The sequence below is a fragment of the Pelodiscus sinensis genome, chromosome 3, assembly GCF_052426305.1.
Source record: "Pelodiscus sinensis isolate ZL-2025 chromosome 3, ASM5242630v1, whole genome shotgun sequence".
Lineage (NCBI taxonomy): Eukaryota > Metazoa > Chordata > Testudines > Trionychidae > Pelodiscus > Pelodiscus sinensis.
In genome coordinates, this window is record NC_143054.1 from 179,426,533 (window position 1) to 179,452,748 (window position 26,216).

The 26,216-nt window shown below is 45.7% G+C and overlaps 1 protein-coding gene across 3 annotated transcripts in view; it reads left to right on the forward strand.

The window, feature by feature from the left end:
- The window catches only part of CCDC85A (coiled-coil domain containing 85A), a 162,514-nt gene that overhangs the window by 132,537 nt on the left and 3,761 nt on the right, over window positions 1–26,216 (forward strand). The window contains exon 4 of one of the 3 annotated variants that reach the window (XM_006122145.5): window positions 14,041–14,160. The exons of the other annotated variants lie outside the window; for them this stretch is intronic. Within the exon in view, the coding sequence (XP_006122207.3) occupies window positions 14,041–14,160 (120 nt within the window). The remainder of the gene's footprint in view (window positions 1–14,040; window positions 14,161–26,216) is intronic. 3 annotated transcript variants of the gene reach the window in all.

Sequence of the window (26,216 nt, forward strand, 5' to 3'; positions counted from 1 at the left end):
GGTGATTTTTAAAAAGTTTTTGGCAGCTTTTCATAACTTTAATTACTCGTTTCTGGAGGCTGCAGTGGAATTTGAGATACAAAAACTCTCTATATTTGGGAAACAGGTTATTGGATATTGTGACAAATCCCTTGCCCAGGCTCCTTGTGCTGGAACCCCTTCTTGGACCCCTTTTTGTGCAATCACCTGTGCCTTTTATTGTCTGTGCCAATTTCCCACCACCTTCTATTTACAGAGCTTTTTTTATTTGTTCCTGCAGCAAACTCAGCTAGCCTCTCCAGCTGGTTGAGGAGCACTCTCTGGCTCCTCCCCTTCCACTTCCCCCTTAACTGCCTCTCTTGCAGCAGTATCTAGCCTCCAGGCTAATGAAGCCCACAGCTGTTTCCCATTAGCCCCTCAGGCTTGGGCTTTTTCAGCTGGCCTCAATTGCCCTTTTCAGCCAGGCTGTAGTGGCAGAGCTGTGGCTTAGCTAGGAGCCTGTCACAATATGATTACCTATGTAAATTTAAAGTGTGCTAAAAAATCAACCACCAGAGGGAGAGGTTGTGCACATTGAATAACTGACACTGGCATTTTCAGTAAAATGTAATTAATAGTTAATATATTTATTTATTTTTCACAAAATGTAAAAAAGCAAAGATTCTCTATAAAAATTCAAATTCCCATGTTTTTCTGTGTAAACAGGTTTCTAGGATCTCAGATCATAATCTGGAGATATTCCTGTACAGTCCATTTACTTTTTTTTGTAACGTTTATATGCAGGGCCTATGAGAATCAAAGCTGATATAGCCTTAAGTCATTTCTCTTATTGCTGTAATAGCTAGCAAAAGCGATTTTAAAGAACTTCCTGAAAAAAACTTTATTTTGGAGTTCGGTCACAGCATCTTCCTGTAGTCACTGCATACATAGGAGTCCCTACCTTCTAATTCCAGGTCAAATGCTGACTTTCTCTTGTGGCATCGGGCTGACATTTCATTTCTTTACCTCCATTTCTCAATGGACAATCTTAATAGAGCTTTAGAAGATTTGTTGTGGTATTCTAAGAGTGATAACCATGGATTCCTGCTCGGCCTTTCAAGTTCTTTATTTTGTCTGACTTTTCTGCTTATCCATTCAACTGTGCATAATAGGGTCTTGACATGGTGTGGTTTTGTGTGTGTGTGAAAGATTTAGTTCCCTTCTGACATTACGTGATAGAAGAAGCATATAGGAATGCTAATAAGAGACTGCTTCATTTCTTGGGTCAGGGCTACAAAAAGTTATGCCCCTGTCACATATCACATGTCAGTATCCACTACTTTAGAAACTCTTTATTTTGTAAACTGAAATTTTTAAAAAGTAGCATGTGCTCTTGTTGGTTTTGCTCTTCAGTGTCCTGTTTCACTATAGATCCGTGCATGGTTTTCCAGGCTTTGTGCTGTGGGATGGGAAAGGCTCGTCTAGGTACTATATTGTTATTTAGCAATGAGATCTGCTCTAAGTAAGAATTCAGGCGGGAAAAACTCCGCCATGTCCGGGGAACGCGTCTGCTCTTCTGCTTTTTTTGCGGAAGAGCAGATGTGCTCTTTCGGAAACTATGTCTTCCTCCTTCCATGAGGAAAAAGGGCTCTTCTGAAAGAGGAGGCTTTTCCAAAATTTGGCCCAGTGTAGATGGGCCAAATTTTGGAAAAGCCTCTTCCGAGAAAACTATTGGAAAAAGGGATGCAAATTGCAGAACGCAATTTACGTACCTTTTTTAGATACATCAGTGTAGTCTAGACATAGCTTGAGACACAGAGAATGACCGTATTTCCAAAAGGGAAAATGAGATACTGCATGGGGTTCACCTGAGCCCTGCCTTCTCATACCCCCTGCATAAGGCTAGAACTGGAGTCACTGCTCCCTCCCCCGCATAAGGCAGGAGCTAGCATCGCTGCTTGTCAGAGTCCTGCCTGCCCCCTGCATGGGGCTGACATTGTCACTCACCATCTCGCATGTTTTTCCCCACCGCACTTTTTGACAAAAGTGGGCATTTATCCCATTTGCTTTTGCCAGCTGATCCACCTGAAAAAGGTGTCTGACCATCTGATGGGAACTCAGAGAGATAGTAGTTTCCTTTTTTCACTGAAGAAATTTTTAAAAAACCTGAGAAAAAAATGGTTTTTTTTCCTGATATCTACAACAGCAATAAATGTAGTGAACAAAAATGACATAAAATAATGTACATTTTAATCCATGGGATTATTTCCAATCAACTCCTTGCTGGTTTGTTTTAATGTTCTTTTCCTCACAGCACGGCGATGCAAATACAGATTATCCTACTATCATAATTGCTTCATTTCCCCTCCCTTCTCATGAACAGTTCAAACAAGTCAACAAGCATACCCTTTGACTTGCAAAAACTAGAGGGGAACACGGGAGGGTAGAGCAGTGGCTGGGTTTCAGCATCACACAGGATGTGTCTAAACTACATGGCTCCATCGATGGAGCCATATAGATTAGGCTGATCGGGAATATTTAAATAATCGCGGCTTCATTTAAATTTACATGGCTGCCATGCTGAGCCGACAAACAGTTGATCAGCTGTTTGTCGTCTCAGCGCGCTAGTCTGGACGCTCCCCTGCCAACATAAAAGCCCTTTATCGACCTCCCCGGTAAACCTCATCCTACGAGGCATAACGGGGAGGTCGAGAAAGGGCTTTCATGTCGGCGCGGGAGCGTCCAAACTAGCGCGCTGAGCCGACAAACAGCTGATCAGCTGTTTGTCGTCTCAGCGCGGCAGCCATGTAAATTTAAATGAAACCGCGATTATTTAAATCGCGGCTTCATTTCCCTTTGCCGATCTGTCTAATCTACATGCCTCCGTCGACGGAGGCATGTAGTTTAGACACACCCACAGTGATTGAACTGGAGTGGGAGTTCTTCCAGCTGGAAGAATGAGCTTCCCTAGAAGAGTCCTTGCCTTTGGGAGTACATGTTCCTGAAGAACAAGGTCTTTATACTTGCTGAGGTAGGATGTCCTATGCCAGTTGAGCAATTGATGCAGACCCCAGTGAATAAGAAAATTGTATTTCCTCTGAAGCATTGTTTGGAGGTGAATACAGCCATCCTGTGGGTGGCAGTGTACTATGTATTATAGCTCTTCCTTTTAGGCTATTCTTGTATGTCATGGGGAGATGGCTAGTGAGAATACAACAAGCTTTCTTCGATGGAGTGCATAACATACTGCAGTGGATTTTCATTCATGACCATACTTATCAACAGTGAAGTCAGAAAAATGATATTTTAAGGTGGCCCTGATAGCGAAAAGGCCTAAGATTAGCTTTCTTAACTTAAAGGAGCAAGTTATTTCATGCACTGTTCTACAAGAGTCTTCACTCTGTGTGACTTAACTATTTGTGAAGTGCATCTGTGCACTGCTGAAATATAGACCGAGTTCACCAATTTTCTGGGATCAATGCCAGAGAGTTGCAAGGTTTCCATTCATTTTATTTTAGTTTTTCCTAGAGCAATATGGTGAGGCTGTGCTAGATTTTCCTCTGTTTCCTATTAATTAAAGAGCTGCTTTGGATGACCTGGGATTAGGAATTTAATAATTTTACTCACAATAGAAAAAGGTTCACATGTTTATTGTTTCCGTCTTTCTCTGCTGTAGGTTTGTGGCTAGAAAGAAAGGGAAGTGTTATGTGGCTCTCAGCTCCTTTAATCAGCCCTGCTTTTTGCAGACCTTTGACTTGAAGACAGTGTAGGTTAGATCAGTGGTACTAACAAACTTGACTCAGTGTAGCTTGAGTTAATTGGACAAGAGAAGCAGGGACTGGTGTTTTCAGGTGAGCAAAGAAGGTGAAAAAAAGCAAAGTATTTAAAGAACCATAATGAAATCCTTGCCCCACTGAAGTTAATGCCAAAATTGCTGTTGGATCTGAATAGTCCAGGATCTCAGGCCTTCTGTTTTATATGCTCCTATCTTGATATTTTGGTTACTGAAACATAAATTAAAAACTCACGTACACACGGGATGCCAGTTTTCATTAGCTCGCAGTACAGGTATGCTGAGAGTAGAGATGTAAAAAATTGGTTTAAAATGTAACGTTGTAACCATTAAAAATCCTAGCAGTTACACAATTACATGTGCTGTGGACTCTGCAGTATAAAGCTTATACATATTATGCTTGATATTGCAGAGCCTGCAGTGCAGCCGGCTCCCTGGGAGTGTGGCTGGCTTTGCTGCAGGCTCTGCGGTATAACTTTTTATTTCAAAGCCCAGAAAGAGGGGTGAGATCTGGCTCTCCAGGAGTGGGAGCTAGCGTGTAACCATAACAAGCCAATAAGCTGATGCTTGTTGGTTAACCATTTAAACAGTTATGCTTTTACATCCCTAGCTGAGAGAGGGAGTAGATGAGGAGAAAGGACACAGAACCCCATATCCCTCGTGCTTCTGCTCAGGAGCCATAGTCTGTCTGCTTTGGTCCTGTGGTAGTGGAAAGAGGAGGCTGAAGGGAGCATAAATATAGTTCTGCTCCCCACTGACAATCAGTGACAGTGCTAATCTGCTCAAATAGCACAAGTATCACAAGTACTGTACCACGGATGATTATGTCCCATGCAGCGCCACTAGGAGTGTGGTATTTGTTCCTGGTTTCTGTTGGCATTGTGTTTCCTGACACTGCCACTCAGGCAGAACAAGCCCTTCCACCTTTGCCTTAGTGCATCTCAGGCTCATAATTGAGTCAACAGTGCATAGTAGCATAAGTGACCACAGGAAATGTCATAGTGGATCAGACCAGCAGTCAGTTTATTTCAGTATCCGTCTCTGACAGGAAACAGAACCAGCTGCCTCAGAATAAGTTGCAAGAGGTCCTGCAGTGATGAGGTGAAGGAACCCTGAATTCACTGATTTAAAAAAAGAAGCAAGCACCTGCTTTCTTCTGGGGGGAAGGGGGGACGGAGAGGGGAAATTCAGGCTACTCTGCTCTTCTCCTGGCCACTCTAAGAAGTTCCCATTGTAATGCACAACTATGTAGGTACCTTGCGTGGACATTTAATAGAGGATGTGTTGTGCTGCAGAATCATTCAGGACTTCACTTGTCATGCATCAATCATCAGAATTCCAAGACTTTCACCCAACTTCACTTTCAGTATAAGAATCTGCTTTTTCTTTTTACATTTTCCAAACATCAATCATGATTTTCAAAAGTGACGAGAGGTTTTGTTTCCCTCGGTTTTGGGGTGCCTCCTTTGAGGCATTTCAAAGGGCGCTGATTACTTCCCCCCTGAAAATTGATCCCATTTTGGAACTCTCGGGTTGAACACTAAAACATGGACATGTAATGCTGGCAGACCTGAACCTGTGACCTCTGGGTTTAGTGCATAAGCCTCTACCACATAAGCTAAAAGCCTATTAGCTAATGGTGTAGAGAAGACACATTATTCTCTCTTTAAGTGGTCTCAGTGCCACTACATGGGACACTAGACCACATCCAGCAGATGAGTGAGTTTCAGAGGCACTGAAAATTACTAGTTTATTTAGAAAACCCTGACAATATACTTCATTTATTAATTCATAAACATCTCTAGTGACTCCTCTCGGTACTGCTGGAGGAGATCTGATGGTACAACACTGCCACTGTTTGCCAAAGATGACCTAAATCCAACTCCCTGATAAGGCACTACACCAAAATTGATTCAGAGAGGTAGCTGAGTTAGTCTGTAACTGGAAAAACTTTAAAAAACAACAAATAGTCTAGCAGCATCTTAAAGACTAACAAAACATTTAGATGGTATCAAGAGCTTTCCTGGGTATAACCCACTTCTTCAGATGAATGGAGAATTAAAAGTCCAGATCCAAGAATAAACAAAGGGGGGGGGGGGGGAATGTGCATTAGAATGTTCAAGTTACAAGAAGCTGATAAGAACCATTTGCACCTTTTCTAAATGCCCACTGTTTAGTTGGTTAAGTCACTAGGATGTGGAAGGTAGCATGCTAGCCAGTCTGTGTCTTTTGTCATACCTCTATGGTAGGAATCAAACTTGTATATGAAGTGTTGGTGTCTAGTTCTCCAACAGGTTTTTGTTTGTTACATATCTGATTTGTGTCCATTAATTCTTTCCCGTAAAGACTGTCCAGTTTGGCCAATATACGTGGCTGAGGGGCATTGCTGGCATTTGATGGCGTATATCACATTAGCGGATGTGCAGTTAAATGAGCCCCTGATGTAGTGGCTGATGTGGTTGGGTCAACATCAGCCAGCCACATCAGCCACTACATCCGCTAGTTACAGACTAACTTGGTTACCCCTCTGAACCAATTTTGATGTACTTTTTATTCTTGGATTTGGATTTTTAATGCTCCATTCATCTGAAAAAGTGGGTTGTACCCATGAAAGCTCCAGATACCAGAATTGGCGGCCATTGAGCTACCCAGATAAATGACAATCCAGGGCAGCAAAGCACCTTTTGTAGCACATATGAAGCTGTTACCTCTTGTGAAAGGACAAAAGGGGATGGAAGCCTGAGGGAAAGATTCATTTTTTCAAAAGCCTTATAAACATGTGCTCTGGGTTTGCCTTGAGAACAGTGGTTGCTTTGAACTATGAGTGTTCACAACTAGTTCTATGTTCAGTCGAGAGCAGTTGGGGGGCAAGTATACACAGAAGTGACATCCTGGAAGAAAGCATAGTGCCTGTGTAACTCACACACCTTGCTCAGTGTCCCATGTAGGGGCACTAAGCTCCAGAGGTTTGAAGTTATGGCATGTGGGAGGTTTTAATTGTGTGTGAAGAGTTTTGCATTTCCTTGCTTTATTTATTTATCAATATTTATGTTACACGGTTTGTAATTGGCCAGTTTTCAGCAAAAGAAACTGAAAATATTGAATCATAAGAAAACAAAGGGACCTGAAAGTTTTTTTCCCAAAAAAACAATTGCTCCAATTTTATCATCTTTCCCTCCCTCCCCTTTCAACACATTTCCTTTCTGAAAGGGTAGCTTTAGGCTTCTCTAGCAGATGTATAGCTATAGCTATTGTACTTTCATAACAAAAATAAATCCAAGCTCCCTTCCCAAATTCACAGTGCCCAGGGTTGGCCATGGACAGGGGCTGCTGGACCTGGCACAAGCCAGGACTGAGCAAGCCCGGCTCAGTCCCAGCTCATGCCAGTCTGCTTAAACTTCTGAGCTGCAGCGGGGGTAGCTCCTGTACTGGCGCAAGCTGGGACAGATCGCCTTCCCTTATTGACTAATTGTGTCTACTATAAATTGTATCGACTATACGATTAGTCAAATACCCACTTTTTAGCATCCTTAATCCCAACATCCTTTGAAAAGATGAACAGTACCGTACATGCTTAAGAACCTGAAATGTTTTTAAACACTGATCTAACCATTCATTTACATGTGTTCAATGTACATTTATGATATCTATAGAGGAGCAGTCTCATTTCTGTAGCTATGCCTTTATTTCTAGGATTTTTCACAAAGTCCCACAATCCCAGTCCCACAATCTGAGGGTGCCAGGAAGTCTCAGAATTGGGCACATTGTCTGTAATAATCATAATGGACCTGATCCTTCTATTCCCTTCATCTTATGCAGTCATTTACACTTTGCCCTGGTGTAAATATCTATACCAGGCATTACATAATGGAGACATGGGGTTACACAAGCTGAAATGTTTTGATGAAATCAGGAGCAGAACATATAAACTCAGGTTGTTTCTTGTGCAAAAGAATTCAGTTGCATGTCACTTCTCTGTGCCTGTTTGCCTTCCCTCCCTCACCCCCCCCCCGCTTTTTTTTTCTATTTAGATGTGGGTTTTTTGGGAGATACTGTTTCACATTATTTATTTGCATAGCACCTAACACAAGGTCTGTCTAGGCTCTTCATATTATTTATTATTATTATTCTATAAATGCATTTTCATTTCCACAGAACAAATAATTACAGATTTTTGTATATCATATAATGTTTTTGAGAAAAAATGTTTGAGGGAGGCATATTTTTCTCTATTTTAGCAACTTCTAAATGATTTTCTTTGATTTGCGCGGTACTTTTCCTTTTAAATTGGGTTCTATATGAGGGATGAAAACAGTAAGGGATCATATTAGAACAAGTCAAGTTTAAAAGGTCATCAGCGCCTCCTCAGTCTATGACACAGCTGTTTCTGTCTGTGCTGTTATTTGGTTGCTACTGCGAGATTGTAGGTAGGGTATTTTTAACATTTCACCAGACTGCTAGAGAAGATTACCTCAGCACAGCAGTACTGCCTTGTGCTCCCTGTTGTCACTATAGGAAATACTTTAAACCATCTACATGTTTTGTTAGTCTATAAAGTGCTACCAGACCATTTGTTGTTTTTTAAGTTTATTTTAGCAAATGTTTAGTTAGCTAGTAGAGTTAGCATTGTCTGCAATAACTTCAAGTCCCTTCTAAAAAAAATGCTAAATGTTGTTGTTTGTTGTTTAAGTACATAGATCAGTGTCTATTATGGTTTTACTATTTCTATTACAGTAGCAGGTAAGGGTGCTAGCCAAGCACATGGGCCATGTTTACACTAGGAATGCTGCACTGATGCTATACCTATACCAGCATACTATACCAGCAAAGAGCTTCTAGTGTCAGTGGAGATTTTACCAACTTCTACTTATGCAGCTATGTCAGTCAAGATTCACACCTCTGGCTGGCATAGTTATGCTGGGTAAAATCTATAGATATGGTCAGTATGAGAGACAGCTCCCGACTTGTAGCGTTTACAGTGTCAAGCAGACAAAGAGTGGAAGGGAACAATAAGAACAAGGAGTGCCTTACCTAGCTCCCACTGCAAGTCTGTGGGTGGCAGAGCCAGGAATACAACCCACCTTTTCTCCGTGCTTCATCCACTAGATTATGCTGGTCTCCAAACTCTATGCTGGAGTATCCCCTGAGGTCAGTAAAAGACTTGTGGTGCAGCCATGGCTTGCTGGGTCAGCTGACTCGAGTGTGTGGGGCTCACGCTGTAGGGCAAAAAGTTGCAGTGTGGATGTTCAGGCTTGGTCTGGAGCCTACACTCTGAAATCCCATTGGGAGGGTGAGTCTCAGAGCCTAAGTCTGATCATCTACAGTGCAATTCCCTGCAGCCTCAAATCCATGAATCTGAGCCAGTTGAGCCGGCCTCTGAAACACAGTGCTGTAGTTTTTTTTATTTCACTGTAGATGTATCCCTCATCTTCTCATGCCAGGCTAGCTGCTACTCTTGGCTTTCCCTATCCCCTATCCATTTCTGTCTCTGTTCCATTGTTTGTTTGCTTATTTTTGTCTTTCTCTTTTGAGTTTTTGTAATGCTACACTTTTGAAATTCCCTTTTCCTTCATTGCCCCATTCGCCTACTCACTGAGGGTACGTCTACACTACGGTGTTATTTCAAAATATCTAATTTTGAAATAGCTATTTTGAAATAAGATATTTCAAAATAACACGTCTACACACAAAATAACACATCTACAATGCATTTCAAAATAGCATTTGGCTATTTCGAAATAGCACGTCCACATTGAGTTGACATTGAATTGTATTTAAGGCCGGCCAGAACCAGTTTCTGCAGGGCATCAGGTCAGGCGTTACTTTGTGTGGATTCTGCCTGAGGCTATCTGAGGCCTGTGTTTAAAGGGACCCCCCCCCCCGGACAGCCAGTTCTCAGGTTTCCCTGTTTGCTTGCCTGCCTCACTGAGGGACAGCAAAGCATTTTTTCCCTCTGCGTGCTCTGGTTGCCCTCACTCGGGACACCACAGCACCCTGCAACATGGAGCCAGAGCTGCCCCTGGGCTCTCTGGTGCTTCTCGTGGACATGTTGCTGTAAGTCTGGCTGCACTTTCTGTAGGCTGTCATCTGGGAGGTCCATCGGGGGACTGTCAGTATCCAGGTGGCCCTGCGGGAGAGCTTCTACCCTGAGGAGCACTAAGAGCCTCCCTGGTCTGCCCCACTGGGGGCTTGTGCCTCATTCCTCCCTCACGTCCTCCCACTTACCCCTCCCTAACCCCCATTCCAGATGTCAAATAAAATACACATATTTTCATGAACACAAACTCTCTTTATTTAACAAAACTGGGGTGGGTGGGATGAAACTCTGTGAGACTGGGAAAAGGAGGTGGGAGAAGGGAGGAGAGAGGGTGCGAGATGAGAGGGGGAAACCTGGGAGGAGGGAGCTTGAAGGGGGAAGCAAGGGGAAAAGGGGGAGGGGAAGCTCAGGGTTAGGGGTCTCGCTGGACCAACTTGATTTTCATGAAAACCTGCTCCTGGGTTAGCATGTGACTTTTGGTGGCCAGGCTGGCAGCTATCCTGCCATAGACGGCCGCGTTCCCGTATCTATTGCGGAGATCATGGACGTTGGGGGCATCCCTCCAAACCTGAATAAGGTCCATGATCTCCGCCCTGGACCAGGAAGGCGTCCACCTTCTCCGGGCCCTGGCAGGCTCCTGGGAGCTGGTAGACTGCTCCTGGGGAGCAGTGGAGGGCTGGCTGCCAGTGGCTTGCTGGCTCAAGTTTTGGGGCCACTGGGTCAGAGGTAGTGACTGCTGGCTCTGGGCTGGCAGGCTTGGAGCTGGCACAGGCACTGTGGCCAGAGTCTACCCCTTTAAGGACTCTGGGGAGAGGGAGAGGAATTTTCTTGGTTGAGGCCAGAGTGTCCATCAGGGCACCCTGGGAAGGGCTGGAGGCCCCCTATTTAGAAATAAGTGTCTACACAGCACTTATTTTGAAATAGCAATTTTGGAGTTCCTCAAGGGTCTGTTTTGGGACCCGTACTGTTCAATATCTTCATCAATGATGTAGATATTGGGATAGAGAGTACGCTTATTAAGTTTGCGGATGATACCAAACTGGGTGGGGTTGCGACTTCTTTGGAGGATAGGGACATAATTAAAAATGACCTTAGCAAGTTAGAGAAATGGTCAGAGGTAAACAGGATGAGGTTTAATAAAGAGAAATGCAAAGTGCTCCACTTAGGAAGGAACAATCAGTTCCATACATACAAGATGGGAAGCGACTGTCTAGGAAGGAGCATGGCAGAAAGGGATCTAGGGGTCATAATGGACCACAAGTTGAATATGAGTCAACAGTGTGATGCTGTTGCCAAAAAAGCAAATATGATTCTAGGTTGTATCAACAGGTGTGTTGTAAGCAAAACTCGTGAAGTCATTCTGCCGCTCTACTCTGCACTAGTTAGGCCTCAGCTGGAGTACTGTGTCCAGTTCTGGGCGCCACATTTCAAGAAAGATGTGGAGAAATTGGAAAGGGTACAGAGAAGAACGACAAGAATGATTAAAGGTCTAGAGAACATGACCTATGAAGCCAGGCTTCATGAACTGGGCTTGTTTAGTTTGGAAAAAAGAAGATTAAGGGGGGACATGATAGCGGTTTTCAAATATCTAAAAGGGTGTCACAAGGAGGAAGGAGAAAATTTGTTCCTCTTGGTTACTGAGGACAGGACAAGGAGTAATGGGCTTAAAGTGCAGCAGGGGAGGTTTAGATTGGACATTAGGAAAAAATTCCTAACTGTCAGGGTGGTCAAATATTGGAATAAATTGCCAAGGGAGGTGGTGGAATCTCCCTCTCTGGAGATATTTAAGAACAGGTTAGATAGACATCTGTCAGGGATGGTGTAGGTGGAGCTTGGTCCTGCCTTGAGGGCGGGGGGCTGGACTCGATGACCTCTTGAGGTCCCTTCCAGTCCTATTATTCTATGATTCTATGAAATTGGCGTTATTCCTTGTGGAATGAGGTTTACCAATTTCAAAATAAGCCTTCCACTATTTTGATTTAATTTTGTTAGGAAAGTTATTTCGAAATAACAACTGTTATTTCAAAATAACTTTGAAGTGTAGACATACCCTAAAAGTCTACACTCCTCTCAGAGTGGGAGAGAATCTATGGATGCCACCCAGAGCATTTCTGAATGCCACAGCAGCTCACAAGTAAAGAGCAGATTGGACTTGCCAGGTTGCTGTCTGAGCTGATATTTCCATATATGGGAGCTACTTCTGAGACTGGCAACATTTGATGCAATGGCACAAACGAGGAGCGAATGCAGGTGACTTTCAAGAACTTGTATATAAACTTAATAGGGAAGATGTGACCAGCAAAAACCCAGAGAAGTGTTCTGATTGTTGAAGAACTATTTAAAACAATGTGCCGAATAAAAATGAACTTATGGGACAAATATAGCTGCATGGTTAGTTATTCCCCTTTATTCAGCACTGGTGAGGCCACATCTGGAGTACTGCATCCAGTTCTGAGCCCCCCACTATAGATAGGATGTGGGTACATTGGAGAGAGTCCAGCGGAGGGCAACCAAAATGATTAGAGGGCTGGAGCACGTGAACTGTGAGGAGAGGCTGAGGGATTTGGGCTTATTTAGTCTGCAGAAGAGAAGAGTGAGGGGGGATTTGATAGCAGCCTTCAGCTTCCTGAAGGGAGGTTCCAAAGAGGATGGAGAGAGGCTGTTCTCAGTAGTGATGGATGGTAGAACAAGGAGCAATGTCTCAAGTTACAGTGGGGGAGGTCTAGGTTGGATATTAGGAAAAACTATTTCACTAGGAGGGCGGTGAAGTACTGGAATGGGTTACCTAGGGAGGTGGTGGAACCTCCATCCCTAGAGGTTTTTAAGTCCCGACTTGACAAGGCCCTGGCTGGGATTATTTAGTTGGGGTTGGTCCTGCTTAGGGCAGGGGGCAGGACTTGATGACTTCCTGAGGTCTCTTTCAACCCTATGATTCTATGATTCTATGGTTTTCCCAGAAAATCTCTAGGGGGAAGGTGAAGGCAAATTCACCCCTTCTGGGAACACAAGAACTCTGTCTTTTGAAGCTTTGCTTTGAGGAGAGGACCTTTGCTGATCCCAGGGTCCCAAAGTCAAAGACCCAAACTGTATAAAAAGTGATGTTCAGGGTGCTGGGTATGGTTGCTCTTACAGAAAGCTGTTATGGAATATCTGACCACAGAAAATCAAACCTTGGTGGGGTCTGAAGTATTGAATCCTGCCTGAGCCTTTTCGGGTGCTTTGTGCAATCTTATTAGCAAGGTTTCGTTTATTGTTATGTTTCCTCTGTACTGCTTTCATTTTTAAATATATATATTTAAGTCCCCTCCAGTGAGCTCAAGTCCCCTCCAGTCCCCTCTGGTGAGCAATGCGGGCCAAAGGACTAGCGGAAGGTCTGGCATCAGCAGTAGGGGCCGGGCCTGCCCTCACACTTACGGTAGATGAAGAAAGTGGGGCAACTCTTCCCCAGCCTGTTCTTCTCCATTGGTTCCCAGCCATGTCTCTCTGCTTCCCTCCACCAATGAGTGCAGGAACAGGCCTGACCTCAGCTGCTGGCGCCAGGCCCCTTGCGAGGCCTGTGGGCCGCTCTGGGCTTCGCGGGGCCCAGGGATAGTTGCCTCAAACTGTCCAATGGATGGGACAGTTCTGAGGGTACAGGTCTCTTCTCAAGAGAATTCACAGCTGAGAAGCTGGACTGTGGAGGTGAAAACAGGTGCAGTTGCCTTGGACTGTAACACCTTCATTTGGGGCCAAAACTCTTTTCCTTTCAGCTTCACAACACCCTTCTGAAGACTGTTGGTAAGTAGTAGTAGTATGCTAATTTTCCCAGATGGGAGAACTGTGCCACAGAGTTGAATGACTTGCTCAAGATGTCAATGAGGCTCCAGTACAGCAAGCTGTTCTACACTGATAGACCTGTGTAGATCATCTTGCAGATGTTATGTTCATGCCAAAGTTGGGAGTAGAGCACCTGATTCTGCCTTGTGCTCTAACCTCTCGACCATGTTTTCTCCCTATGATGGTAAGTGATCATTCACAGGATAACAAGTGTCTTTCAAGAATCAAACTCATGCCATTTGCTCAAGGTAGCTCAGGTGTTTTAGACTTAATTCAGGTCTTTTTTTTACTGAAAGTAGCAACTGCATCGCACAGAAATAGGAAAGGATTTTGAATGAAAAATACCGTCCATGCTCACATGATTAAAAAAAATTACATCTGCCTAACTAGTTACAAACACCTTTCGTTATTAAATAGTTTTTAATTTTCTACTAAGGGACCCCTTAGGATGCCATCAGGGGAGGATGGGAGTTACTGCTCTCCAAACCATCCAGCTAGCTTCAGTGGACATGTCTCACCTTCTCAGCAACCTGAAGCAGTGGTAAATGCTATTAAGGTAACACACTGCTATGCAGTCTATGCAGAATGTTACGTATGTTGTTTGGCATATGTTCCATTGTACTTAGAGCAAGATCACTGTAATATTATCTTCATACACAACATTATTTTTTGTTTCACTCATGTATTTAGACTGTGAACTTTTTGGATCAAGGATTGTCTCCATTGTGAATGTGCACTGTCTAGCAGAATGGGTCCTATTGCATTCCCTTAAAAATAATGATACATATTTTCTTTTATGTTTATTATGATGAAGGTTGGAACAGGCAATTTGTGGATCAGATGTATTCTTTAGTATAAAGTGATTAATATGAATATCACAAACTATTTTTATGAAAGTGAAACCAAAGTTTACAGTATTCACATGCATGATATGGACTTTGTTGTGTGTTTTCAGAGACTACATCTACACTGCAGTGCTATTTTGGAATACCTCTGGTATTCCAAAGTAGCTATTCTGCCTCTTTTGAGCGCACCCATTATTTCTAAATATAATGGGCTTGCTATTCCAAAGTCCCTGTAAACCTCATTCCAAAAGGAGTAGGGGACCTTTTGGAATAGCAATTTATTTTGAAATAAGTGCTGGATAGACTGCCAAATTTTGAAATTCGCTGTTTCGAAATTGACTCTAAATAAGCTACGCAGTTTGCATACCTCAAATTGTATTGCTTATTTTGAGCTACAGGTGCAGTGTAGTATAGATGCACCCAGAGAGCATGATATACCTATTATGTAATGCTGAAAACCATTCATGATCATTGTAGAGTCAGTTCAGAAGGTAGAGTAAATCTGTTTTCATGCTAACTTTGGTCCAGATTGTGAGCCTCCTACTTATATATTGGTGAGTGCATAGGAAGTAGTCCTGTTGACTTTTAAGAAGTTAGTAGCAAATGGTTCCCTTAATGAAACAAAATGTTGTTAAAATGAGCTATCATGAAGTATCCAGCATATCAGGAGATTTTACCTGGCAACCAGGCAAATACACAGTACCAGTACTGTATGTGTGTCAGCTATACAGTAGATATCTCTGCTCCTTTTGGGGCACTTTGAACAAGTGTGTTAACTCATTGCCAGAGAAACGCATGGTCTGAGCCTTGAACCAGGAGTGTGCAGGTTTGCCAGTGATAATCTTCTACATGGTGTGGGCAAATTATTCTTATACAGTTTATTCATTTGAAGACAGAAATAATACTCACTGTAACTACTTATGTGCCTTACCAGGAAATGATGTAAGGATAAATTAGTTACTTAAGGGGCCCATTTTTGCACTCCTCTCATTCAGACAAAAGTTCCCAGTGAAGTCATTGGGAGTTTTGCCTCAGTAAGGTGAGCAAGTTTGGAGTCAGTGTTGAGCTCTTCGAAGATAAAAAGTGCTAGGTAAGTGCTGAATATTATCGATTTGACTTTATAACTATGTCTAGACTACATGCCTCTGTCGGCAGAGGCATGTAAAATAGGCTACCTGACATAGTCAATGAAGCAGGGATTTAAATATCCCCCAATTCATTAAAATAAAAATGGCCGCCACACTGTGCTGGCTCAGCTGATTGTCGGCACAGCGCGGCAGTCAAAATGTGGATCAGTCGACAAGGGAAGCCTTTGTCAACCGATCCCTTATGCCTCGTGAAACGAGGTTTACATGATTGGTCGACAAAGGCTTCCCTTGTCGACCGATCCGAGTCTTGACTGCCGCGCTGTGCTGACAATCAGCTGAGCTGGCACAGTGCGGCGACCATTTTTATTTTAATGGAGCAGGGGAAATTTAAATCCCTGCTTCATTGACTATGTCTGGTAGCCTATTTTACATGCCTCTGCCGACAGAGGCATGTAGTCTAGACATACCCTATGTGTTGGTTAGTGGGAAGGAGAATTCTCCTACAAGTGGCTGGGTGACATTGAATTCTCCTGCATAAAGCTTGAGTAAACAGCTTTTATTCAGGTGAAGTGTGTAGGCGTTGTGACAGTGAAAGCCATTCTTCAGCAAAGTATCAGGGAGTGGGCAGCCTCTCCTCACCCGCTGCTCTAGCATACGACTAGACTTTGGCCACATGCTCTCCTAAACTGCCAGCCACCATATACACCCAGTCTGCTTGGGAGCAGTACAATCTCCCCATCCTGCCCCTGTAGTATCTAGGGGAGGAGAAGCAATTCAGTTTGAATAGTGCATGTATCAGTGGCTCCCCAGGTCTTGTGTGTCCCCTCCACAGATGGATGAATTTCACCTGCTGTCATTATGGAAAACAAAGCTGCACAAAACAACTTAGCCTAGAGATCATGTGGATTTACAAAATAAGATTATTGCAGTTAGCTCTGTAGCACCTCTGACAAATGGCTTTGATTGGAACAATTATCAACATGCATTTGAGAGTGTATGATAGCTGGTGGAGGTAAGTGGATGTGTTTACAGTGGTAAAGTCTCATTAGGGATATTAAAATGGTTAGGATGTATACTGAATTTAGTTTTCTGTGATGTGATACCCTTGCTTTTATCCTGGCGGGAATTGTATCAGCAGGCAGAAATAGAGATGAATGATGCCAGACATTTCCTGATGTGTGTTAAATTTTGCCAGTTAAATAAATTTTCTTACTTTCAGCCAAACTTGAGATTCATTGCAACATTATAAGTTTGATCTGGCATTCCTTGTCTACCCAAAGCTCCCACTGACACTAGAAGTAGCTCTGGGTGTGCAAAGAATGCAGGATCAAACTCTATATGTAGATCTAAGTCAAAAAGTCTGCTTTATTTTACAGACCCGTCTTTTTAAATTTCCTTTTATACATCCAGGCTATGTCTATACTGCAAGCCTCTTTCGAAAGAGGCTTTTTTGAAAGTATCTTTCGAAAAAGTCTCTTTCGAAAAAGAGCGTCTAGACTGCAACCAGTACTTTCGAAAAAGCAAGCCGCTTTTTCGAAAGAAAGCACCCGGGCAGTCTGGATGCTCTCTTTTGAAAACGCCGTTTGCAGTCAAGAATGCCTTTTTTCGAAAGAGCACTTTCGAAAAAAGGCATTCTTCCTCGTGAAATTAGGTTTACCGCCATCGAAAGAAAAGCCGCATTCTTTTGATTTAATTTTGAAAGAACGCAGCTGTAGTCTAGATGCAAGTGAAGTTTTTTCGAAAAAAGGCTACTTTTTTCGAAAAAACCCTTGAGTCTGGACACAGCCCAAGGGAGGGAGTCTTTTATTTTACAGCATCTCAGTGTGGTTTATTAAAATTCACCCTTCAGGGCAGGAAATCTCCTACCAAACGGGAGAATTTTAAAGGGATAGGTTTATGAGTAAAAATGGACTACGGTGACTGATGGATGTTTTGCACAGTCCCAAGATACCACATGCTCTTTTCTGAGGTCCCATAACACTTAGAGACAGATGGTGTCTCCAGGCACTGTGGAATACTGTACATGCTTTTGACAGGGGAGCTAAAGATATGGACACAATCCGTCAAAAGAGGGAGCAAGTGTAAACGTGCTTTTTTTTTTTTTTTTTTTTTTTTGTGATTTCTGCATGTCAACATTAGTTTCTTCAACACAATTTGGTAATGTAGACTATGTAATGGAGACATATACCCTAAATCTGCACAGGGTTAAAAGGCCCTGTGGCATGGCAGCGGCTAGCCTGGGTCAGCTGATTTGGACATACTGAGCTCAGGCTGCTGGGACTCAAAAATCTCTGTGTGGACATTCATGCTTGGGCTGGAGCCCATTCTGTGGGACCCTCCACCCTCACAGGGTCCCAAAGTTCAGGTTTCAGCCTGAGCTGAACCAGAACATTTTTCACAGCGATTTTTCAGCCTCGATTTTGCTCAAGTCAACTGACCTGAGCCGGCTGTGAGTCTTTTATCCCTATACAGGAATATCAGAAAGTAAGGGGATGCTGGCCACTGACCTACCTTTGGTGCAGATGCTCTGAAACACAAATAAACTTAGAAAAGTTTTTCTTTCCATGCAGAAGAGACTTAATTCCACAAACCTTTTAACAACTATCTAGGGTGAGTTACAGCCTGAGTGTTTGCACCTCAGTGACTCAGGAGCTCAGAGAGAGTATCACCTCTCACCAACACCACATAAATATTTAGCAAATATAAAACAAGTTAGAAATTGGCTTTCATCAAAACTGAAATCCATGAAGTATTATGTTGATTTGAAATACAATTCTTGGAAGTATATGAAAGGGCACTTTCTATGTGGTGTATCTCAGAAAGGTGCTTCCCAAAGTTTAGTAAAGAACTTGAGCACATGCTTAAGTTAAGCATGTGTTTAAATTTCATTGACTTCAATGTTAGGTGTGGGGGTGTAAGTGCCCTCCTGAATCAAGACTGTTGCCTGAATCAAAATCTGAAGGGCCTAATCCAAAGCACATTGAGGTCAATGTGCCCAGCATTTTTGTGCCTATTTACAGGAAGAAGATGATCTAGTAAAATGGATGGCATCGGTGCCACTCTTCCTTGTGACAACTGGCACATTTGCACTAAGTCCCAGGACGAGGTTACCCTCTAGGAACCATTAAAACAGTAGGGCTGAGTGAATGGCATGGATTTTTTGATTGGGATCTAATGCATTGAATGCTCTTTTCCCAAATGGAAGAAAGCCTTTCCTTGGGAGATTTGCCTGGTTTAAGACTACATAACTAGATTACATATGAAATAACTGTGTGAACATTTCATATAGAAGCACATGCTTTTACGTTATGACCAGAATGTTTTTTTATCACCCAAACCCATATTTTTATGTAGAGATACAGTAGAACCTCAGAGTTACAGACACTGTGGGAATGAGGGCTGTCCATAACTCTGAAATGATCTGTAACTCTGAACAACCTGTGATGAACTGCAGAAATGGAAGAGTTAGGGCTGCAGCCACAGGAATGGTGGGAGTCTACCCAGGGGGGCATAAGGTCTTCTGACTTTAGGGGCCACTAGGACTCAGGGGGAGCTCAGGGTTTGTGCCTCTTGAGAGCATTAGCGCTCAGGGCTATAGGTCTGGGAGCTGCGAGTTGGGACTCTAGCCCCGCCACTTTGCTTCCAGTTTTAGCCTTATGGGAGGTACTGGGGTGTGGGGCTTCAGATTCATAGCTCTGTTCCTGGCTGCTGGGTCACTCCCAGTTTAGCCTGGGGAGGTGGTGCCAGGCAGGGTGTTGACATTCTGTGTTCCTGAGGGGTGATTGATCCCTGTTCTAACCTAGCCCTTGCCCCCACTTCACCCTTTCCCCCAACCCTCACACCTGCCCCATCTGACCCCACTCTGCTTCCACCTACTGCCCCTGCTGTGCCTCTTCCTGACCCCAGTCCTCCCAGCACCTTGGATACCACTGAGCAGCTGATTGTAGGCGGTACTGGGAGGGAGGGACGCTGATTGGTGGAGTCTTGCAGCAGATGGGAGGGGAAGGAGGGAGTGGGAGAAGCTGATCCACAGAGCTGCCTGTGGATGCTTAGTACCCACTGTTTTTTAATGTGAGTGTTCCAAGCCTGGAGCATGCCCAGAGTTGGGGCCTATGGCACCAAGGGTCAGAGCTTCAGTCCTGGCACTCCACTCCCAATTTCATCTTTATGTGGGTACTGGGGATTGGAGCTGCATCCCTGTAGCTCCAGGCTTCTGCTCCATGAGGAGTGACAGGCCCTCCCACTTTGAGTGTGTATGTGTGGGGGCGTGGGTTGGTGCCAAGCAACGGTGATAACTTGCTGTGTTCCTGGAGCATGCTCGACTCCCACTCCGCCCCAGGCTTCCACCCTGTCCCACCTCTTCCATCCCTGCCCCATCCCCTGGTCTGGCCTTCCACATTCCACCGCTTCCCTCTCTCTTCCAGTCCCCACTCCTCCCTGTCCCCCACTGTCAGCCACTGAACAGCTGATCTCAACAACTGAAGGGAGTGAGAGGAATTGATTGGTGTGGCTTGCTGGCAGACAAGAGGGCTGGAGAGGAGGGGAGGAGCTGCTCTACAGGGTTAAGTGCCCACTCTTTTTTTTCTGTGAATGCTCCTGCCTCACAGGAGTCATGGCCCCGCAGCTCAATTCCTGGTTTCAGCAAGGGGCAAGGGAGGAGTAGGGTGGACTTGGCTCCTGGTTTTGAGCAGGGTGGTAACAGTACTGATGTAAGGTAAGCCCTTTTCACAGCTTAATGCCAAAAGAGACCACTATGATCATCTGTTCTGACCTCCTGCATAACAGAGACAAAAGACCTTTACCGGGTAATTTTTGCATCAAACTTTTAAATCTAGTCCAATTTCACTGTATACTGGAGGAAATTGTGAGCTGACTACACTCTCTGATCTGCTTCATTACACTTAAATCTATTATTCAATTACACATGCATATTATGCTGAAAAGGCCTTTTTGGAGGTTAAATTTCTTAATGCTCTTATTGTAGTTGAACAAATTCCATTTGTAAAATAAAGTTTACTTTTTTTTCAACATACCCACGTCTTGGAAGCTCAGGAAAATGTAGATCGGCAGCATGGTAAAGAATATGACCATGACCTTAGTGAGACAGAAAAAGCTATAGTCAGAGAAATGTGCAATGTAAGTTTAATTTGCTTAATTTTGTATTCTGTACTGAAGCCTGAAACACTGTTTGTACTCAGGTTATTCATTTTTACAAATTGCTGACAATATGCCTTTAACATTTTCATATGAAAGTGAAAAGCCACTTACACTCCATAACATAATGTACCAATTTTTCATGAACTAAATAATTGTTACACTCTGGTCAGCATTGATCAGCATATTTTATGTTATAACGTACTAGGGGCTATAACCCCTGCTTGCTATGTTCGCCAACCCCCGTCTCTCTGGGGGTAGGTGTCTGGCCAGGGGGTAAAGCGGGCTGTGGGGCAGGGTGTCTGGCTGGGGAGGAAGGGCAGGAGCAGGCTGGGGGTGCAAGGTCTCAGTGGAAGGGATGAGGAGGCTGGGGGAGGGTTAGGCTCAGATGGCGGAGGGGGCCCAGCATAGCCCCAAGGTGGGGGGTCAGGATCGGATGGCAGAGGCTGCCTGGGAGGTGGGGAGGTCAGGACAGCGGAAGGGACCCAGTGCAGCCCGGAGGGGATGTGGAGGGATTGGGCTCGGATGGCAGAGGGGACCCAGCACAGCCTGTTGGGGTGGGGGAAGTCAGGTTGAGCTCAGATGGCGGAGGAGACCTGGCAAGGCCCGCAGGAGTGGAGGTTGGGCTTGGATGGCAGAGGGGATCTGGCGTGGCCCAGGGATGGCAGGTTGGGTTTGGATGGTGGAGGGGACCCAGCACCAGTAGATCTTCCCCAGCAGTGCAGCCCCCCAGGGTGTGAAGCAGGAGCCAGAGCTGGAGCAGCCCATGCCTGGAGGGGATGACGTCAAAGCTGGCCACAGAAAGCAGCTGAGGACGTAGGCGGAGGCAGGTGGCAGCGGTGGCATGTGGATGTTGATGACATGACAACGTCAATTTGTCATCCAGGAGGTCATTTTTTTATATATGTATATATAGAGAGATAAATTTGCATAGAGAAAGAGAGAAAGTGGTCCTGTGGATAAGACCCTAGATTGGGACTCAGGAGACCTGGTTTTTATTCTCAGCTTTCTCATCAAGACTAGGATGTTAAAAGAAAGTGAAGCTCTGTGTAACACTAAGCAGGAATAGTAACTGCTTGGTGCTCCAGTTTCCCCATTTATAAATTGGGGGATATAAGGAGGGGGCTATCATGTGCCAAAAGTGTCCGTCTGCTATGTACATTGGACAAACATCTCAGACTCTTCGCCAAAGGATCAATGCCCACAAAACAGATATTAGACAGGATCACAAAGAAAAAACAGTTTCTTGCCATTTCAACCAGAAAGGACACTGTCTCAATGACCTAATCACCTGCATCCTACTTCAGAAGTTCTGAAATGTGATTTGTCCTTTTCATATGTGTTCATTTTTTTTTAATTGTATCCTTTGGTATATATGGTTGTGACTATTTTCTTCCACTATTTGATCTGAGGAAGTGGGTCTGGCCCACGAAAGCTCATCATCTAATAAACCATCTTGTTAGTCTTTAAAGTGCTACATTGTCCTGCATTTTGTTTTAATTTGAAATAAGTGCTGTATAGACACTTATTTCGAATTAGGGGGCCTCCAGCCTTCCCAGTTCCCCCTGGTGGCCACTCTGGGCACAACCAGGAAAACTCCTTTCCCCCAGCCCCGGGGCCCTAAAGGGGCAGAATCTGGCCACTGGGCACATGCGAGAGCCAGGCCTGCCAGCAGCCGCAGACCCTCAGGCAGTGGCCACAGGATGGCAGCCAGGGCAGCCAGCTCTCCCCCGCCCAGGCCCCCAGCACCCAAGGGCCAGTCAGGGGCCGTAGATGGCGCACGCCCTCATGGACTAGTGTGGAGATTGTGGACCTCATTGAGGTTTGGGGGGAGGCCCCCAACGTCCATGATCTCTGCTCTAGGCGGAAGAATGAGGCCGTCTATGGCCACATAGTGGCCACCATGGCCAGGAAAGGCCAAAGGTGCACCCAAGAGCAGATGTGCCTGAAGGTGAAAGAGCTGCGGCAGGCATACGCCAGGGCCACCAGAGGCGGCGCCGCAGCAGGGGCTGACACCTGCCCCTACTTCCCCGCCCTCGACCAACTCCTGGGGGGCGGGGCAGTCCATGCCAGCCCGGGAGGTAGCGAGCCAGGACCAGAGGGCTCTGAACCGGACACACCAGAGGGGCCACCACCAGCTGTCCCAGTACTGGAGTCGGCAGGGTCAGCCAGGGAGGCCATACCAGGTAAGTGCCACCACTGTCCCCTACCTGGGGGGGAGGCAGAGAGGGAGACCAGGGACTGCACGCATGGGCCATGCCTCCCATGGATCACGCAGCCACCTGTGCACATGTGAGCACGTGCCATGCCACCCTTGGGCAGGTGGCTCCAGCTGTGTGACACCCAGGGGCCGTGGCCCAATAGGCACATGCAGGTGTGAAGAGACCTGACATGCTCCCAATCCCGGGGCGAGACCCAGGAGGATGCTCTCCTTTCACACACCCCCTCTACACAGAGGCAGGGGCCATCTTCCCTCCCACCCCGGCCTCACTATACACGGCACAGGGGCATGGATGCGGTCTTGGGCCAGTTCTCAGTCCCGGGGAGAGCCAGACATCCTGACCATGGCCTCTGTGCAAGCACAGCGGCTCTGACGGTGCAGGGCACGGTCGCCCTTACGCCATAGGGGGAGAAGAGGGGGCTGGGCATCATCCACTGTGTCCCCAGGGAGAACTGACCACTTCTCTTCTTTCTCTACAGCTGCACCAGCTGCTCATGCAGGGCACATGATCCTGCCCGGGACATGCTCCTGCACCTGCGGCCTCCTCTGGACCACCAGCACATGGCAGGAGTACCAGGACCAGCACCTGGGGGCCCTGCGAGCCCTGCATCGCACCATCTAGGCCTGGATGCTGGAGGACCTGCAGCTCCACCAGGAGCAGCTTGCTGAGGACCGAGCGCTGAACTCTAACCTGCAAGCCCTGCTGCAGAGCATGGTGCCCCGTGCCAGTCCTGTGCCTGCTGCCCCCCCCCGAACTACTGTCCCTCCTCCCAATCCTGTCCCCCCCCACTGCTTCCTCCTCAATCTCCACAGCCTCCTCCTCAATGTCCATACCCCCCACCTCATCCTCTGCACCCTTCTCCCCACCCCCCTGGGGATGACAAGGCCCCCTCCCCGATTGTGCTGGGAGGTGATTGGCCCGGCGAGACCCCCACTCCTGAGCTCTGAGTGTCCTCTCCCGCTTCTTCCCCTTGATTCCCCCTTCCAGCTCCCTCCTCCCAGTTTCTCCCTCCCCTCTCCCACCTCCTTTCCCTTGTCTCCCTAGAGTTTCATTCCCCCTCCCCACTTGTGTTAAATAAAGACAGGTTATATTTTTGAAAATACGTGTCTTTTATTTGACATCAGGAAGGGGGGTTAGGGAGGGGTAAGTGGAAGGACAAGAGAGAGGAATGGGGCACAAGCCCCCAGTGGGGCAGACCGGGGAGACTGTTAGTGCTCCTCTGGGTGGAAGCTCTCCTGTAGGGCCCCCTGGATCCTGACAGCCCCTCCATGGTGCTCCCGGATGGCAGCCTGCAGACAGTGCAGCCAGGCTGCTGGCAATGTGTCCACAAGACACAGGAGAGACCCCGGGGGCAGGTCTGGTTCCATGTTGCAGAGTGCCGTTATGTCCTGAGCGAGGGCAAGCAGAGCACTCCGAGACACAAATTCTTTGCTGTCCCTCAGTGAGGTGGACCAGCAAGCAGAGAAACCTGAGAACTGTCTGTCCGGGATGGGGGGTCGGGTCCTTTTAAGCACTGACCTCGGCTAGCCTGAGGAAGCAGCCCTACACACTAAGTCCGACCCTGATGCCCTTTTGGCACTGGTTCCAGCCAGCCTTACCTTCGATTCAGGGTCCATTCAATGTGGATACGCTATTTCGAATTGGAAAAATGCTATTTTGATTTAGTTTTTGTGTCTAGATGCATTACTTCGAATTAGCTTATTTCGAATTAACCAATTCGAAATAAGTTAATTCAAAATAGCACTGTAGTGGAGACATACCCAAAGGGACTTAAATGTTAAACCCTAAGCTTCACAATGCCCAACTTTTTGGCACCTAGAAAATCATTGGGATTCCCAAAGTCTGAGTCAGCTTCTCTGGGAGTGTGGTGCCTATCTCTTCTTGGAATCCACAGTCGTGAACCCTTTCTTGGAGTTATGAATTAACAGCATTTCTTACAAGACATAGGAAATGCTTAAATCTTAGTGGTTAGACTACTCACCTGGACTTTAGGGGTGTGTCTAGACTACATGCCTCCGTCGACGGAGGCATGTAGATTAGCCAGATCGGCAGAGGGAAATGAAGCCGCGATTAAAATAATCGCGGCTTCATTTAAATTTAAATGGCTGCCCCGCTCTGCCGATCAGCTGTTTGTCGGCAGATCGGGGCAGTCTGGACGCGACGCGCCGACAAAGAAGCCTTTCTTGATCGGCACAGGTATGCCTCGTGAAACCGTCGACGGAGGCATGTAGTTTAGACGTACCCTAGGAGACCTCCAGTTCAGGTTTCCCTAGCACTGGATGAGAGAGGTTTTGAACAGGGTTTTATCCTCTCTGAGGTGAGGATCCTAACCACTGAGCTTTGGGATGGTCTGATGCGAGTTACTTTCAATCTCACCTGGAGAAGATGTTCCGCTTTAGCTAAATAATTGAAGTCACTAGGCAGGAGACACTGTGAGAATGGCTCTATATCCTGTTAGGGCACTTACCCTCTGCTCCAATGGCCTTCTGGACAAATAAAAAGGAATTGGGCATCTTTCATATCCTATCCATTGGGCTAAGAGTTATGTCCCCCCTCCTCAAAATTGCTCGGTCACAAGAGGAAATTTTACAGCAACAACTTAAGTGTCATCTAAGTTACAGGGTTAGGTGGCAGCTAAATGAGGATTTTGTGAATCCCAGTGGCACCAAAATCTGGGACTTTGGAATCTAGAGTAGTTTTAAGTCCCAGATTTACACATCACTGTGATTCACAGCCTCCCACTCACCTGCTGCCTAAACCTCCAGGTGCCTATCTTTCTGCCTCTCAGAAAGTACACTCTTCTCTCACTCTAGTAGCACTGAGACATTTTAGGCTAGATTCATTACAGGTATGTCTACACTACCACCCTAGTTCGAACTAGGGTGGTTAATGTAGGCAACCGGAGTTGCAAATGAAGCCCGGGATTTGAATTTCCCAGGCTTCATTTGCATATTGCCGGGCGCCGCCATTTTTAAATGTCCACTAGTTCGGACTCCAGGCCCGCGGCTACACGCGGCACGAACTAGGTAGTTCGGGTTAGGCTTCCTATTCCGAACTACCGTTACTCCTCGTGGAATGAGGTGTACCGGTAGTTCGGAATAGGAAGCCTAATCCGAACTACCTAGTTTGTGCCGCATGTAGCCGCGGGCACGGAGTCCGAACTAGCGGACATTTAAAAATGGCGGCGCCCGGCAATATGCAAATGAAGCCCAGGAAATTCAAATCCTGGGCTTCATTTGCAACTCCGGTTGCCTACATTAACCACCCTAGTTCGAACTAGGGTGGTAGTGTAGACATACCCTA